Source organism: Eptesicus fuscus, chromosome 13 (genome assembly GCF_027574615.1).
Source record: "Eptesicus fuscus isolate TK198812 chromosome 13, DD_ASM_mEF_20220401, whole genome shotgun sequence".
Classification (NCBI taxonomy): domain Eukaryota; kingdom Metazoa; phylum Chordata; class Mammalia; order Chiroptera; family Vespertilionidae; genus Eptesicus; species Eptesicus fuscus.
In genome coordinates, this window is record NC_072485.1 from 26,955,261 (window position 1) to 26,970,943 (window position 15,683).

Consider the following 15,683-nt stretch of genomic DNA (forward strand, 5'->3'; position numbering starts at 1 on the left):
CACCACTCTCTCTAAAAATCTATTGTAAAAATAATAAATAATAGAATTAAAATAATAGTAACAATAATAAAATTATACCAACAAATAAAGCACTGTCTACATACAGAATACAGTTAAAATATTTCCAAGAAAACACAGTAAAATATTTCCAAGTTTTTGGATAGTTGCTTAAGTCACTAATTAATAAAATAATCTATTCTATCAGTTTGTAAGTTAAAAATAAAAGTTCTTGATGTCCATAAATGTAGATATAAATGCGGCCTGTGAGGGTTGGTTTGTTGGGAAATTGGTGATTTGATGAGATTATGTTAGTGTAGGTATATTTAGGGAAATTAGCAAAGGTGTTGCTAACCTTCCTTCCCCTTAGAAGAGACTAGCTCTCTGGAGAGCTCTCAAGTCCCATCACCTGGAAAAATTGGGTGTGACCTTCCAGGACTCTATATAAGGAGCCAAACTAACTCTTTCCAGAACACAGGGAGTGTGCTTGGAGCTTACCTGGTCAGGAGTCTTCTGAGAGCTACTGCCACCATGCTTGGAAGGCTTGATCCCTGAGCTGTATTTCTTTGTATTAATACTTCTTGGGCAAGCATTGGTGAGTTTAATTTATCAGCAAACTGAGGTTGTTTCTATAAAATCACATTGTTTGCCAACTTAGTAAAAATTATTCTATTATTGTTTTGTTTGGTCTGTGTTTTGGAATTAATATGATGATTAATTTTAGTTCCCTTATCTTATTAATCCTTAGTATTTCCTAGGACTCAGAAAATAGCGGCCAGATATCTTGTGGTTTTGTACATGGTTGTAGATTTTAAAAACATTTAGGAGTATTTGATTCTATATGTAGTACACATTACAACCTACTTGAAACATGATGAATGCTTGTGTACACAAGAGAGAACCTATTCTACGTTTAGCGAGATAAGCATTCAATGATTTGAAAAAAATAGTTACATGCTTCAATATTTCACTTTGAAGTGAAATAAATGCTTATTAAGAAACAGAGTTTTCTGACTTAAAGTTAAAATTCAGGACCATCCAGTGGTCTTCCCACATAACCCTTAACCCAGCTATATCATCTTTAGCAATCTTTCCAATAGAATTTCCCACAATCAAGAATATACACTAAGGATGTATTTTGTAGTATTTTCAGTAGCTCAATAAATAACTGAATAGGAAATGAATGTTCTGAAATATGGGTTGTCATTTAATGATATATACTACATGTTATTAGTCTTATTCAACTGACAATATTCTATAATTACTTGTTTGGTCTGTTATCTTGTATGATTTTAACTAATGGGTTTTATTAATCATCTAAAACAAATGCCTGCTTCCACATGCATAGAAAATCCTCAGTACTGAATGATATGAAAGTAAAACAAACAAACAAAAAAAACACCTCATAAGATCAATCAAGGTCACAGTGAGTGACCTTGAGGCTAAAATTTCAATTTATTGCTAATGTAATCAGAAATATTTATTAACATTATCAATGCATTGTTTTGGGAAGATATATACATCCAGGGCATTTACTCTGTGGATGGTTGACATGGGAAACCTAGAATGGAACAAGGAGACCTGTTCTTACATTTCTTAAATTTAATGGCATATCAACTTATGATGGTTTTTCATGTGCCAACTCAATTAGGCAGAATTATAAGGATGAAATTTATGGCAGCAACTTCTTTCTTTTTTTTTTCAACACACATTCTTCTTGCCTAGTTATTCAATCAAAGGCTAACCTACTTGGTGCTGTGAGAAGATAGCAGGTGTAACTGAAGTCCCTTATTTTGACTGTGAGCTAAAGAAATTCTCAAGCCCTGACTTCATCAGCGAAAGTCCTCTAAGGAAAGGCATAGACAATCCTTGAACAACACTCCAAACATCAAATGGGTCTGTATTGCTCCAGAAACTCCTCACTGACAGTGACAAATGCTTTGTCCCATGACCGTTGGGTTCCAGCCTGTTGGTGATTTCTCTTTTCGGCTTACTCTACCAGAGATCTCGCACTTGCTTAACTAGTCCCTATGGTCCTGTAAGCCATTTCTTTGTAATAATTCTGTACATGGATCTCTTCATATGTGTGTACATATTTCTGGTTCTGCTTCTGTGGTTGAGCCTTGATTGGCAGCATTGATAGATCCTTCTTCACTGCTGTGACAGTCTTGACCATAAATTCTGTGGTCCATCGGCAAAGAATTCTTATCTGGGAAATATTAGGCCCTGCCCAATGTGATTCAGTTGATTGGGCATCATTCATGCACCAAAAGGTTTCTGATTTGATTCACAGATGTGCCCGGGTTTCTGGGTCAATACCAGGTAAGGGGTGTGCAGAAGCCAGCCAAGAGATGTTTCTCTCTCTCCCTCTCTGCTTTCCTCTCTTTTTGAAAATAAATTAAAAAAATATTTTATAAAGGAAAATATTAGATAGCACTCCCCGAATTTCCTTCCTTTATTTCCTTTTCATATAAAAACACACACATATATATAGCATACCAAGAAAAATAGTCCTTCCTCTTTATTTGCATGTTCTGTAGTTGCAAATTTGCTTATTCACTAAAACTTATTTGTTATCCTAAAACTAATACTCATGGTGTTTTCCTAGCCATTCTTGGACTTTCACTTAGGAGAAATTTGAGTCAAGTCAATTGAATGTTCCAAGCAGAGTTTGAATCAGGAGAAGGTCATACAGTAAGTGTCTTTTTCTTATTATATTATGCCAGGTTTGGGCATTTTGGTGCTGTTTGTTGGTGACATCGCTATTTAAAACAGCACCCAGCCTTAGTGCCAAAGCACTGGCTATGCTTTATGGAGATAATGTATCTGTTAGATAAGCATTCTTAAGGAATGAGCTCTAGTGCTGTTGGCCATGAATTCAATGTTAATATATACACAATATATATTAACTAAGATGTCTTTAAATAGAAACAGCTAAACTGAGGTTATGTACTAACTGGTGGATGGGCATGCTATGACCAGAGCCTGGAAGGAGACTAACTCTTCATTTCCACAGGGAATAATGCTTCAGTACTTGCTAGTAAAGTTATTTGTGCCACTTTGTAGAACATGAATGGGATTTACTATGTGTGTAATATCTGTCACTTTAAGAAGGAATTTATTTTTAGAATGCAATGAAGAATCGATAATTATACATAATAAAAGTAATAGATTACCCAATAGAAAAATGAACAATTTTATAAAGAGCTTATTTACAGAAAAGAAAAAGAACAAATAAACAGGAAAGGGTGCTAACTCTAATTAAGAATGGGGAGAAAGAAATTCAAATCAAAATTATTTTTCACACAAGTGATTGACAAAACTTTTGTAAATTTGATAATAGTTCCCCAGTATTGGATAATTAGTGACTTCTTTTAAGTGTTGGAAAGGGAAAGTATTGGGATTTTTAGAGCGTGTTCTCTGTGAATCTATTCCAGGGCATATCCTGTGATATGGATAGATTAGACTGCAGGGGGGCAGGGAGACTTTTCTGCCAAGGGCCATTTGCATATTTATAACATCGTTTGAGGGCCATACAAAATTATCAACTTAAAAATTATCCTGCTGCACTTGGTCAAACATTTAAATTACTCACCCCTAGTGCCTTGGCAGGATCAGACAGAATGCTTTTGGGACCTTATATGGACCTCAGCCAGGACTTTCCCCACCTGTGGATTAAAGGTTCACTTTAAGAAATGCCTGCCACTCACACACACACACACACAAAAATCAATAAATATTATTAAATAAATCTTAGGTCATTGTTGAGTATCTGTCTACTATGATAGCATTTAGGTTTTAGATGCATCATTCAGAGAGTTGTTTTTAGAAACAAAGCTGGATTTTGATTTAATCAATGGGCCAAAATTGAGTTGTTAATAGATCATGAACTCCTATTGTCCTCTTGCTAAATACCTGAGTTACAATCTAAAGAGGTGGGTGTGGACCTAGCAGGTTTTCTCAGTGGTTGGAGCAATGACCCTGGGACTGAAGGGTCACCTGTTCTATTAACATCAAGGAGCTTATCTCAGTTGCAGTCTGGCCCTAGTTCAGGTGCATGCAGGAGGCAGCCAATCAATATGTCTCTTCTCACATCAATGTGCCTCTCCCCCTCCCTTCTACTCTTTCTAAAATTCAATGAAAAAAAAAATCCTCTGGTGAGAATTAACAAAATAATAATAATAATAAAAAGATGTGATCTTCAATCATTCTAGTAAAAGGACCCACATAACACAACTTCATTTTTTTTAGAGGAGACAGATTGCACTTAAGACAGACTGTGCAGACCACTGCAGCCAGTGAGCTCCTCAGCCTGAGGTGTGTTTCACAGAATTCGTTTTGGAAAAATCCTTGTAGAAACCATTCACAGAACCCAGGGGTGAGTGCAAGTTAAGTCAAGGAAATACCTTCTATTCTGGTGCTGAACATATTTTACCTTTAACCTACTAAGTTATACTATTTGTAACTCATATTCTTACTAAGCACTGTTATGAATCTTCAAGATATAATCTGCTACTATTTTGTATATTTGTGGTTGTTTGATGTATTATTATGCCTCAGAAGGTAGTTGTCAAATAACATGTAATTTTATAGCAAAGTATCTAAAAGATACAGTGTTTGCTGCTATAGGTATGGCTGAGTAGTGAACATATGGACGTCATATGAATATGTATTTACATATACACATATATGTCATGAGAACATTAGAAATATCTTATTCTTAAATACTGTAAATGCTGTCCCTTTATAACTTTTAACTTTTATACCTGCTTTTAAGTTATTAAGAAAATGACTAGGGATACAGATCTAAGGGAAATGAGAAGGCTCACTGAGATACTTATGTTAGACATTAGACGCCAATTGTTTGACCAATTAAATATATTTGAATGTATAATTTTCCATATGATGTTGATTGTCATTTCGCTTTAGGCTTACAGTACATCTCCTTAAAGTATGAAAAAGTTCCTGTAAATTCTGACTTGACTCTGAACTTAATTGACAATTCTGATCTTTTTACTTTTTACCTTATTCAGAAATGAAAAGCACCCTAGCCAGTTTGGCTTTGTGGATAGAGTGTTGGCCCGTGGACTGAAGGTCCTGGGTTTAATTCTGGTCAAGGTCATGTACCTCAGTTGCAGGCTCCATCCCTGGTCCTGTTCTGGGCTTGTGCATGAGGCAACCAACCAATGGGTTTCTCTCACATCAATTTTTCTCTCTGTGTGTCTCACCCCCTCCCTTTCTCTCTCTGAAATTCAATGGAAAGATATCCTGGGGTGAGGATTAAGGAAACAAAACAAAACAAAAGATGCTTCCAAGAGGAAAAAAAAAAAATGAAAAATCAACTCCTAGTACTGTGAAAGTAAAGTTTGTAGCTGCAAATGGTTAAATGTTATTTTAGTTTAAAAATAATCTACTTTTTTTGTATTAAAAAAAAAACAAGAAAAATGTTTACTTAAACTTTTAGCCTATATTTTTATACCAGAAATATGGATTATAGAACATTATATAGAATAATACTTATAGAACATTGACTTTACTGTTGTAGTGATAATATATGTATATTTTTAAAATATGTCAGTTCAGAGTTTGTATAAACAGAAGTTAATTTAATCCTCAAGAATTCAAAAAGGCCATTTTTTTTCATAATTTCTTTTCAAATGAATCTCAATTGGTTCAATTTGTGTTTGTTTGTTTGTTTCCTTATTTGTCTGTTTTAAAAGAGAGAGCTAGGTTTTCTGGACCCTCTCTCTGAAGTCATTTCATAAAACCATTCTGACCATCTTCCTCTCAGATTTATTGGATAAATAGATTTATGGGGTAAATCTCACACTTCTGTATTTACTAACAAGTTATTGAAAAAAGAATGTGGACAATTCTGATTGATTTTGAACCATTAAGACCAGTAATAAAATGCTATATTCCACGTCCTGGAAATGGATACTTGCACACATTTGTATTTGGATAAGGACTAGGAACTGAAGTGTAGGATTATGTAAGCCGTCTAGTGAGAACCATGTCTGTGGTAAAGCCCCAGGACTCTTTCTGGGCTCCAGATTTTCATCTGTGTCATGGCATAAATAGGTTGTCTTGCTTTAGTGAGTATTGCAAAGAGAAAAAAATATATGAACATCACTATCCTCATATAACTGTTCAGAAGTCTCTCGCCAACACAGGCCCAGAAATGACCTGTTGTTAATTCTTCCCAGAAACATGGAACGCATCTTGCAAGTCTTCCAGAATAAACTCACCTGCTCCATCTGCAGGAACTACTTCGTAGACCCCATCACCATAGACTGTGGGCACAGCTTTTGCAGGCCCTGTTTCGACCTTAACTGGCAGAATACGTCAGTCCTTGCTTACTGCTCTGAATGCCAGAAAGCAATCCAGCAGAAAGTCTTTAAAACAAATGTCACTCTCAAGCAACTTGTTCTCATTGTCAGAAAAACCAGTCTGTGGCAATTCCTGCACTCTGTGGAAAATGAGTGTAGGATACACATGAAGGCAAAGCAGATCTTCTGTGAGGACCAGAGGAGCCTGCTCTGTTTGCACTGCTCTACCTCCCAGGGGCATGAGGCTCACAGACACTGTTATGTAGAAGAGGCGGTTGAGGAACACAGAGTAAGTGATGCCCTTTTGGACCCACTTCTGTAAAGTGGGTATGAAATTCCTGTGGGTCTGTTTCCTTGGGGATTGGATTACTCCATCCAGGTGTTCCTATCACAATTTCTGCCCTGGAATTCTTTGTTTGAAGTCTCCCAGATTTTACAAATACAAGGCAACTCTATGATTCCCTGTGTTTATTTCTTTATTGATTAAGGTATTACATGTGTGTCCTCAACCTCCCTTAACCCCTGCAACCTGATTCCCCATTTTCAATGGCTCTGACTTATCACTCATTCTCAGGGCCCTCCCTCTATGAGGGCTAAATGTTACATTCTCCTCTTCATAGGATCTAATTGACCTTTGTGGCTCTTTTGCAGGAGAAACTCCTCAATACAATGTGCTCTTTATGGCAGAAATGTTGTGAAAATGACAGAAAGCTGAATGTGGAAACTGTCACAACCAGAACTTGGGCGGTTGGTATTTGCATTTCTCCAACCTGCAGCATGAACATGGGATGATTGGATGAGTGACTTTAAAATAGGAACTTCCTCTGACACTATAGTGTTCTTTGGGATTCAATATGGGAAGGGTGATCGACAGGAAAAGGGCGTTTTCCCTCCATAGATAGATAGTTGGGCTCTCAGTCACTTTCTAACAAAATGACAGCTGCCACACAAAGCATGCTGGTTTGTTCCCAGGTTTAACAATATTTACCACTATTTACCACTTCTACACCAACAACCGCAACAGACTGGGCCATTTCATAGAGTGCCATATGTAGAGGGAGGGGGTAAATACTGGGCCTAGGAGATGTTTGGCAGCCATTGAAAATTCATACATCTGAGGCAGTATAAACATTCATATGAATGTTGTTTGAAAAGTAGTATTTGAAAACAGATGGAAAAATTTAGGTAGAAAGAACAGTGTCCCCAATCCAGAGAAACCCTGAACTTATACCAAGTAATTAATTTTGAATCTGTATATATAAACATGTACGTAACCAAAGGACTGAACAAATCAAAGAACCTGTCGCCCAGTTGCTACCAGGCTCTCTGACCACCAGAGGGAAGATGCTCAACACAGGTGGTGCCCCCTGGTGGTCAGTATGCTCCCACAGTCAACCTCCCCTGGCCAGCCAACCTCCCACAGTCCCTACCCCTAGCTGGCCTATAACCTGTGGTTCCTCCCCCCAGCCAGGCAGCCCCCACAATTGGCACCAATGACGGCAAGGCGGGGGAGGGGCAGCTTGCCAACCTACCGGTATCAATTCCACCTGCTGGCCAGCTCCTCCAATAGGCCCTGATCACTAGCCTCTAGTAATATATAATGTGTGAGGAGAAAAGTGACAAGAGATGAGGGATACATATAAATATGCCAACTATAGCCCCTGGTATCTAAATAGAAGGAGATGTTTCAACACATTAGGGAAATTTAAGAATAACTGATTTCCTCAATCTGGATGGTTATCTTGAAAATGTGATATCTAATGTGAATTTACTCAACATATATTTCATGAGCACCTTTTCTGTACCAAATATTGATCTAGAAAATGGAGCAGTAAGCAAAGTAGAAACTATCCTTGCCCTGATAAAGCTTACACTCTAAATCAAAGGGCAAATGGTCAACATGTATATAGGTATAATACATGATGCCTGATAAGTTCTTTGTAGAATAATAAGGCAGTAAGGAGAAAGAAGAGTACAGGAGGGTAGGGATTGCAGATGAGGGTTTGAGTTCTAAATAGGATCGATCATCAGAGAAGACCTCACTGAAAAATTCACTTTATAAAAAAAGATCTCTGAAGAGGACGGCAACCACAAGGGTATATAGAGAAAACATTCTAGATGGAGAAAATAGCACATGCAAAGGCATTTCAGGCAGGCGTGTTTGGGGGCAGTTGAAAAGCCTGAAAGATCTGAGGGAGCATCAGAGTAAAATATAAAGAGAATGAAAGGAAATATAATCAAAGACATAATGGGAGTCAGATTGTAAATGAAACCTCCTCAGGATAGGATTAAGCTGCATGAAATGCAAGGTGATGAGCATATCAGTCTGAGGTCACAGAATATAAAATGGGTTGAAGTAATCTGCTCCAAATTTCAGAAATCGTACTAAATAGAGGATCCTAATCCAATTAATATAAATTTAAACTGCATGTTTTATGAATGAACTGTGTTGCCTTCTCACACATATTGGCTGGAAGATAGAAATCACACATTTGTTTTTCTTTGTGGTTATCTTATCAAAGGGTTCACTATGAATGAAGTGGATATAATTGGTTGTTTAAAAATATATGGAAAAGAGGAATGAGAAAATGTGGATACTGAGCCTAGGCAAGACTGAGGGTTAAAGCTTAAATATAATTGATCTTTGCAAGTCAAAGAAGAACCAATGAGATTCAGTGGGAGATGAATGAAACAGTTCATGTTTTGACTAACTTCATGTCATTGCAGACTTATGTGATCTCAAAGGGGAGAGCGGTCAGAGCTGTATATGAAAATCTGCCTCCAGTTTTCTATCTGGAAAGGCAATATTACATAGAGAAACTGATAAGGGAAGGCAAGGAGATTTTTGAACAACTCAAGTGCAATAAAGCCAGGATGGAACACAAGAGGGAGCTTTTAAGAGGAATGCATACAGAGCTGAAGGAAATGTGCCATAAACCAGATGTAGAGCTGCTCCTGGTAAGAACCCTGAAGTTGGGTGTTGAACATTCATGTGCACTGGCATTCCTTCAGCAGAAATCCATCTCCTCTTTTATGGCATTTGTTTCCAACAACCTATTTCGATAACCTCAATTACTTTTTTGGGAGGGTATTGTTCCTCAATGGAACCCCACCAACCAAAGATCCCTCCTACATTATCCATAAGAAACAAACCTCTGTGGGATGGTAAAAGAATCCTGAGTTAGATTCCCCCTCTAAATGTCAATGATCTATTTTGTCTTTGTGAAAGGGCACAAAATGGTAGGGGATTTATTGATATTGAGGCTAATTATAGACATGGCATTATGGGGAGACTTGGGGATCTACGCTTACATTGCTGTCATTTTTGGGTGCACCCACATTGGAAATAGACAAGACGCTGGATACTTAATCATGGTTACAGCAGCACACAGGGACTCCCCAGCACTCTTCCACCTTCACTTGCCCATCGAAGTCTCCAGGAATTAGCCTCCAGAAGAACATGAGCTTATGACAATATGGTAAACTGGGGAGAGGAAGTAGATATATTTTCCAGGAGGAAATACATAGGGAAATAATGACTTCTGGAACTATCTCAAAATTGCCCACCAGGGCGCTGGAGGTATTGAGCAAAATAAATAAGATAAAGAGCAAAAAATAAAATAAGAGAAAAAACTAAATGAAAAAAAAAAAAATCTCCCATGGACCTAGTGGAAGAGTCGTTGGTAAAAAGCACTAAACCTTTCTATTTTCTCCACAGCATTTTGGAGACATATTGCACAGGTGAGTCTGTACCTTGATACCAGCTGGTGCTCTTTCAGAGTTTTCACAGACATCAGGCAGGATATGCTACCGTGAAGGCAGAACTTATTGGGATCTTGATTGAATTTTTTTCCTATATCTATTTTCCCCTCCCAACTCCATGTAGATGTCTCCTTTCATTGCCATACTGAGTGATTTCTTTCGGCAGTTTCAATGGATATATTGCATACAAAAAACAAAAACACCAAAAACTGAATAAAGGAAACCCCTTCATTCACAATTTCCTTTTGTGTTCTCAAAAATCCCACATGCATTATGGAGAACGTGCTAAGTATGAGAAAGAGGTGAGGCCCCTAGAACTGCTTGCCTCCAGGAAGCAGATCGCCCTACCTGGGAAAAGTTTCACAGCCTCTACGTTGAGAGTGTGCCATAGGCCAACTAGTCTTCAGAGAACCCCATCATTTCCAGACGGAGAGCATGTCAGTGGAATCCAGAATTTCCCTTTGGAATATCCTCGAGGAAATAAGAGACTAAAAATCTTTACAAATTCCTGGACAAGATGAGAAAGGGTTAGACTGAATTCTCGTGCTTTTTTTTTTTTTTTTAATAAATCTTTATTGTTTAGATTATTACAGTTGTTCCTCTTTTCACCCCCATAGCCCCTCTTCACCTGGTTCCCACACTACCCTCTGCCCTTACTCCCCACCACTGTCCTCATCCATAGGTGTATGATTTTTGTCCAGTCTCTTCCTACACCCCACCCCCTTTCTCCCAGAAGATTATCAGTCCACTCCCTTTCTATGCCCCTGATTCTATTATGTTTACCAGTTTATTCTGTTTATCAGATTTTTTATTCACTTGATTTTTAGATTCACTTGATATGTATTTGTTGTTCATAATTTTTATCTTTACCCTTTTCTCCTTCTTCCTCTTCTTAAAGAATACCTTTCAGAATTTCATATAATACTGGTTTCGGTGATGAACTCCTTTAGCTTTTCCTTATCTGTGAAGCTCTTTATCTGACCTTCAATTCTGAATGATAACTTTGCTGGGTAGAGTAATCTTGGTTGTAGGTTCTTGCTATTCATCACATGGAATATTTCTTGCCACTCCTGTCTGGCCTGCATAATTTCTGTTGAGAAATCAGCTGACAATCGTATGGGTACTCCCTTGTAGGTAACTAACTCTTTTTTTCTTGCTGATTTTAATATTCTCTCTTTGTCTTTTGCTCTTGGCATTTTAATTATGATGTGTCTTGGTGTGGTCCTCTTTGGATTCCTTTTATTTGGGGTTCTCTGCACTTCTTGGACTTGTAAGTCTATTTCTTTCACCAGGTGGGGGAAGTTTTCTGTCATTATTTCTTCAAATAGCTTTTTAATATCTTGCTCTCTCTCTACTTCTGTCACCCCCATAATTTGGATGTTGGTACTTCTGAAGTTGTCCCAGAGGCTCCTTACACTATCTTCATATTTTTGGATTCTTTTTGCTTTTTGCTTTTTTGGTTGCGTGATTTTTGCTTCTTTGTACTTCAAATCTTTGACTTGATTCTTGCAATCCTCTAGTCTGCTTTTGGATCTCTGTATATTATTCTTTATTTAAGTCAGTGTATGCTTAATTTGTAGTTGATCCTTTTTCATATCCTCGAGGGTCTCACTAAACTTATTGGCGGTTACTAGAAGATTCTTGAAAAACCTTATAACCATGGTTTTGAACTCTATATCCAGTTGTTTGCTTTCCTCCATTTCTTTCATTTGTGACCTTTTTATCTTTGTCTCCGCATTTTGGCTGCTTCCCTGAGTTGATAGAGTGGCTTTGTGTGCTAGGTGTCCTATAGGGCCCAGTGGCTCAGCCTCCCCAGTTACCTGAGGTGGACACTTTTGGTCCACTGCTTTTGGGGCTGTGTGCACAGTATTGTTGTAGTTAAGCCTTGATTGTTGGAAGGAATTCACCTCCAGGCCAATTGGCTGTGAGGATCAGTTGTGTCTGTGATGGGAGAACTTCTGTGCTGGAGACACCCTTATGAGGCAAGAATTGCTTCAGTGCAGCTTTGGTGTTTACTGAGTCTGCCCCCTGAGTGCAGATCTGAGGAGTTGTAAACTGGAAGGTCCCACTCTGACCACTGGGTATACTGGCTCTTGGATCTCCAAGGAGGTGTAAATTTAGCCTCTGCTGAGGTCACCCAGCAGGAGCTACGAAAAGATCTGCAGATTCCTCTTCTTTGTTTAGGGTTTGGAGGTGCACAGATGAGGCCCGGCTGTGAAGCAATGCAAGCTGCTGTGGGGCCTTGGGCCTTCTTTTGGATGTTCTGGGTCTCTCTGACTCAGCTGTAGTTTGTTAGGTAATTTTAGATTTCAAAGGACCAGGCCATTCATATGCAAAAGCCTCTGCACACAGATTGGGTGGGGCGGGGTCTCAGGGCAGAGCAAACAGTAATGGCTGATCCTCAGCCATGCCTTAAGAGGCCCTGGGTCTCAGTGTCCTGAGGTAATTGCTGCAAGCACCTCTGAGAGAAAGCCGCCCTCAAGTTCCGCCTGAAGCCAGACAGTCCAGTTTCTCCCAGTATGATTCTGGGTTCCCAGAGTCTCGCCCGGAACTGGAGTTCAGAGCAGTGGGGAGCCAGTGTCTTCCTCCTGATTGATTGAAAAAGACAGCTGTGTCCTGAGTTGCCAGCCCTTTCCATGCAGTGTGCATGCCTCCATACCTCTGCACTTTACTTCTGCATGTCTTCTGAGTCTCAGTGTGCTTTTCTCTTTCCTTCTAGTTGTAGAATTTCCACTCAACCAGCCTTCCTTTGGTTCTGGATGATGTCCATTTTGTCTTTCAGTTGTAGTTTTAAAGTGGTTGTGCGAGGCAGTAAGTTCAGGTGTTTACCTATGCTGTCATCTTGGTTTCTCCTGAATTCTGTTTCAAATGGACTTTCCATTTGACTTGAAAATCAAGGAACTATGAAGAAGAATTATTTGGCAAAGTGATACTTTTGGGTTTTCACATTAATGGATTTAAATAATTCTATTGAAGTATCTTATACATAAAAAATAGTGGCTTTGTTGATTGTAAACATGGTAACCACCTCTTCCTTCTTGCAGGAGTGAGGCAGCGTGTATGCACATGCCCCAGCCTCTGAAACCAGAGCTCACTGTAGGGACCATCACGAGGCTGATTGAAACTTTTAACTTCTTCAAAGGTAAGCGCAAGCACAGGCCCATAGGCCATATTTCCATAATCTACCATGTGTTGTTAGGACCATGCAGGTAATCTTCCCTCTTTTATTAAGTGTGTTACTATTTTCAGACATAAGTGGATCATTTGACTGTATAATCCTTTTGTAAGCGATAATGTCTTTATAGTACCAAGAGTGAAAGGTAATGAAAACAGAAATATGATTCAGACTCATAAATAGTGAGTTTTCTATAGGTAAAGGAATGATGTCAGAAATGAGCTGTTTAATAAATGGAACAATGTTCAGATTTAAGGTTAATTATCCAATTTTATGTACAAAACTGTACATTTATTCAGTATATATAATTTTCAAATGTTAACAGAAGTTTTTTTGTGTGATATATAATATACTGAATCTTATTTTATTTCCTTGTATTTTATTTACAATGGTCATTTAATGTAAAAATTTGAATTAATATGTAAGAGTTAATAGAAGAAATATTTTTATAAACAATGAAGTAAGAACACAGCACCATTAACTTTACTCATAACCTGAAGAGGTACATGTTAAATGTCAAAATGCTGACAGCCGAGAGCCAGGACAGAGGAACTGATGAAGGGTTTTGCAAACAGAATTTTAAGAAACTAATAAAATGGACATAAATTGGATTTTCATTAATTTATCCAGAGAAATGCTTGACTCACGGCAAATTTTCATATCTCTTCCAAAATGATGATGTGATTATTTAGAAGAAATTTCCTTCTGATTCTAATTCTTTTACAATGGAAGACAATTCATAGAATATTAGCATTGGCCATTTTGCTATGAAAAGTGAACTTGGAGACATGAGTCTTTTTGTTCTCAATCCTCACCCAAGGAGACATACACAAAAATTTATTTATTTATTATTGATTGAAAAGAGGCAGGAAGATGAAGAGTGAGACAGAAACATCCATGATGAGAGAGAATCATTGATCAGCTGCCTCTTGCATGCACCCACTTGGGATCAAGCCCACAACCAAGGCATGTGCCCTGACCTACAATGGAACCTTGACCTCCTGTTTCATATGTCAACATTCAAACACTAAGACAAGGTGAGAAAGAGAGAGAGAGAGAGAGAGAGAGAGAGAGAGAGAGAGAGAGAGAGAGAGAGTCCAAGAACCCAGACAGATGCAGGTGCAGGGGATGGAACCTGCAACCCAGGATGCCCCCTTGACTGGAATCAAACCCATTACCCTAAGAGCCTGAGCCAACATTCTGACCACTGAGTCACAGTGGCCAGGGTGAGATGAGTCTTATGTCCAAATATCTGTCATTAGGAATCTGTTTGTTATGCACATGTATTGGTCATCTCTGTGCTTCATTAGATGTGACAACCAACATTGCTCTTGTTGTTGTAACCTCATAATAAAGTAACATCTTGAAAGAGCAACTTTTGCATCAGGATTTTTATTTGCAATGTGTCCATGTGATTTCTTCTTCTTCTTTCTTTCTTTTTGCAGTGATTATCACTCTGCAGCATGGAAGTACTCCTGGTCATGTCTTCCTACAAGGAGATTTGATAAACTTGAGTGTTGGATGTGGTCCTCAAGGTGCACCATGTACCTCTCCACTATCTGAGTGTTTTCTTTTCAGGGATGCTCAGACTTTTACCTCTGGGAGACATTACTGGGAGATAGAAGTGGGAGACACTTGGAATTGGGCTTTAGGAGTCTCTTGTGATGATTGGATAGAGGAGAAGATACATCTCCAGAAGGCATTCTATCTTCTTGGCTGTGCTAAAACGGACATGCACCACAGTGTCTTCACCACCTGCCCACTTTTACTGCAATATGTGCCCAAACCTATAGGTCGAGTAGGGGTATTCCTGGATTATGAAGGTAGAAGCGTGACCTTTGTGAATGTAGCAAAAAGTTCCCTTATATGTAGAATTGCCTTTTGCTCTTTCTCTCCCCGTCTCAGGCCTATCTTTTGCTGTAGTCACTTCTGACTAGAAATACATTAGGAATCTCTCTATATGCTGGGGCCCTCCAATATCTAAGGAAGCCCTTTTCCTGGTGCCCTATCAAATAAGATAAATATGTTATAAGTTTTTGTTTTTAATTTCCTTTTATTCTGAATATATATTTACTGTATTATTAAATATGATAACTTTCAAAACATATGTATTGGTTTGTGCTTTAATCAGTTTAAGAAAATCATCACCCATGATGCATGGCATAGAATAAGTTTTCTCTTTTTTGCTCTATTTGTGAACTGTCATGAGAAAGTATAATTAGAAATGACAGGGGTGTCTGGAAAGGTAAAATTCAATGCAAGAGAGCTGGCATCATTCATTCTCTTTCCAAACAGACATGGTTGTAGAGACACAATGGCAAAAATGTAAAACACACACACACACACACACACACACACACACACACGCACACACACACACGAACATCAATGGCAATTTAAAAATAATTTTCTCATTTATC

General features: G+C 38.3%; 1 protein-coding gene across 1 annotated transcript; it reads left to right on the forward strand.

Annotated features, from left to right (window-relative positions):
- Positions 1-6,207: 6,207 nt before the first annotated feature.
- LOC103292977 (tripartite motif-containing protein 51-like) lies at positions 6,208-15,196 on the forward strand. Its single transcript, XM_054725113.1, has 6 exons — positions 6,208-6,615; positions 6,978-7,073; positions 9,054-9,284; positions 10,045-10,067; positions 13,133-13,230; positions 14,709-15,196. The coding sequence occupies exons 1-6, from the start codon at positions 6,208-6,210 to the stop codon at positions 15,194-15,196; spliced, it is 1,344 nt and encodes a 447-aa protein (XP_054581088.1).
- The last annotated feature ends 487 nt before the right edge of the window (positions 15,197-15,683 follow it).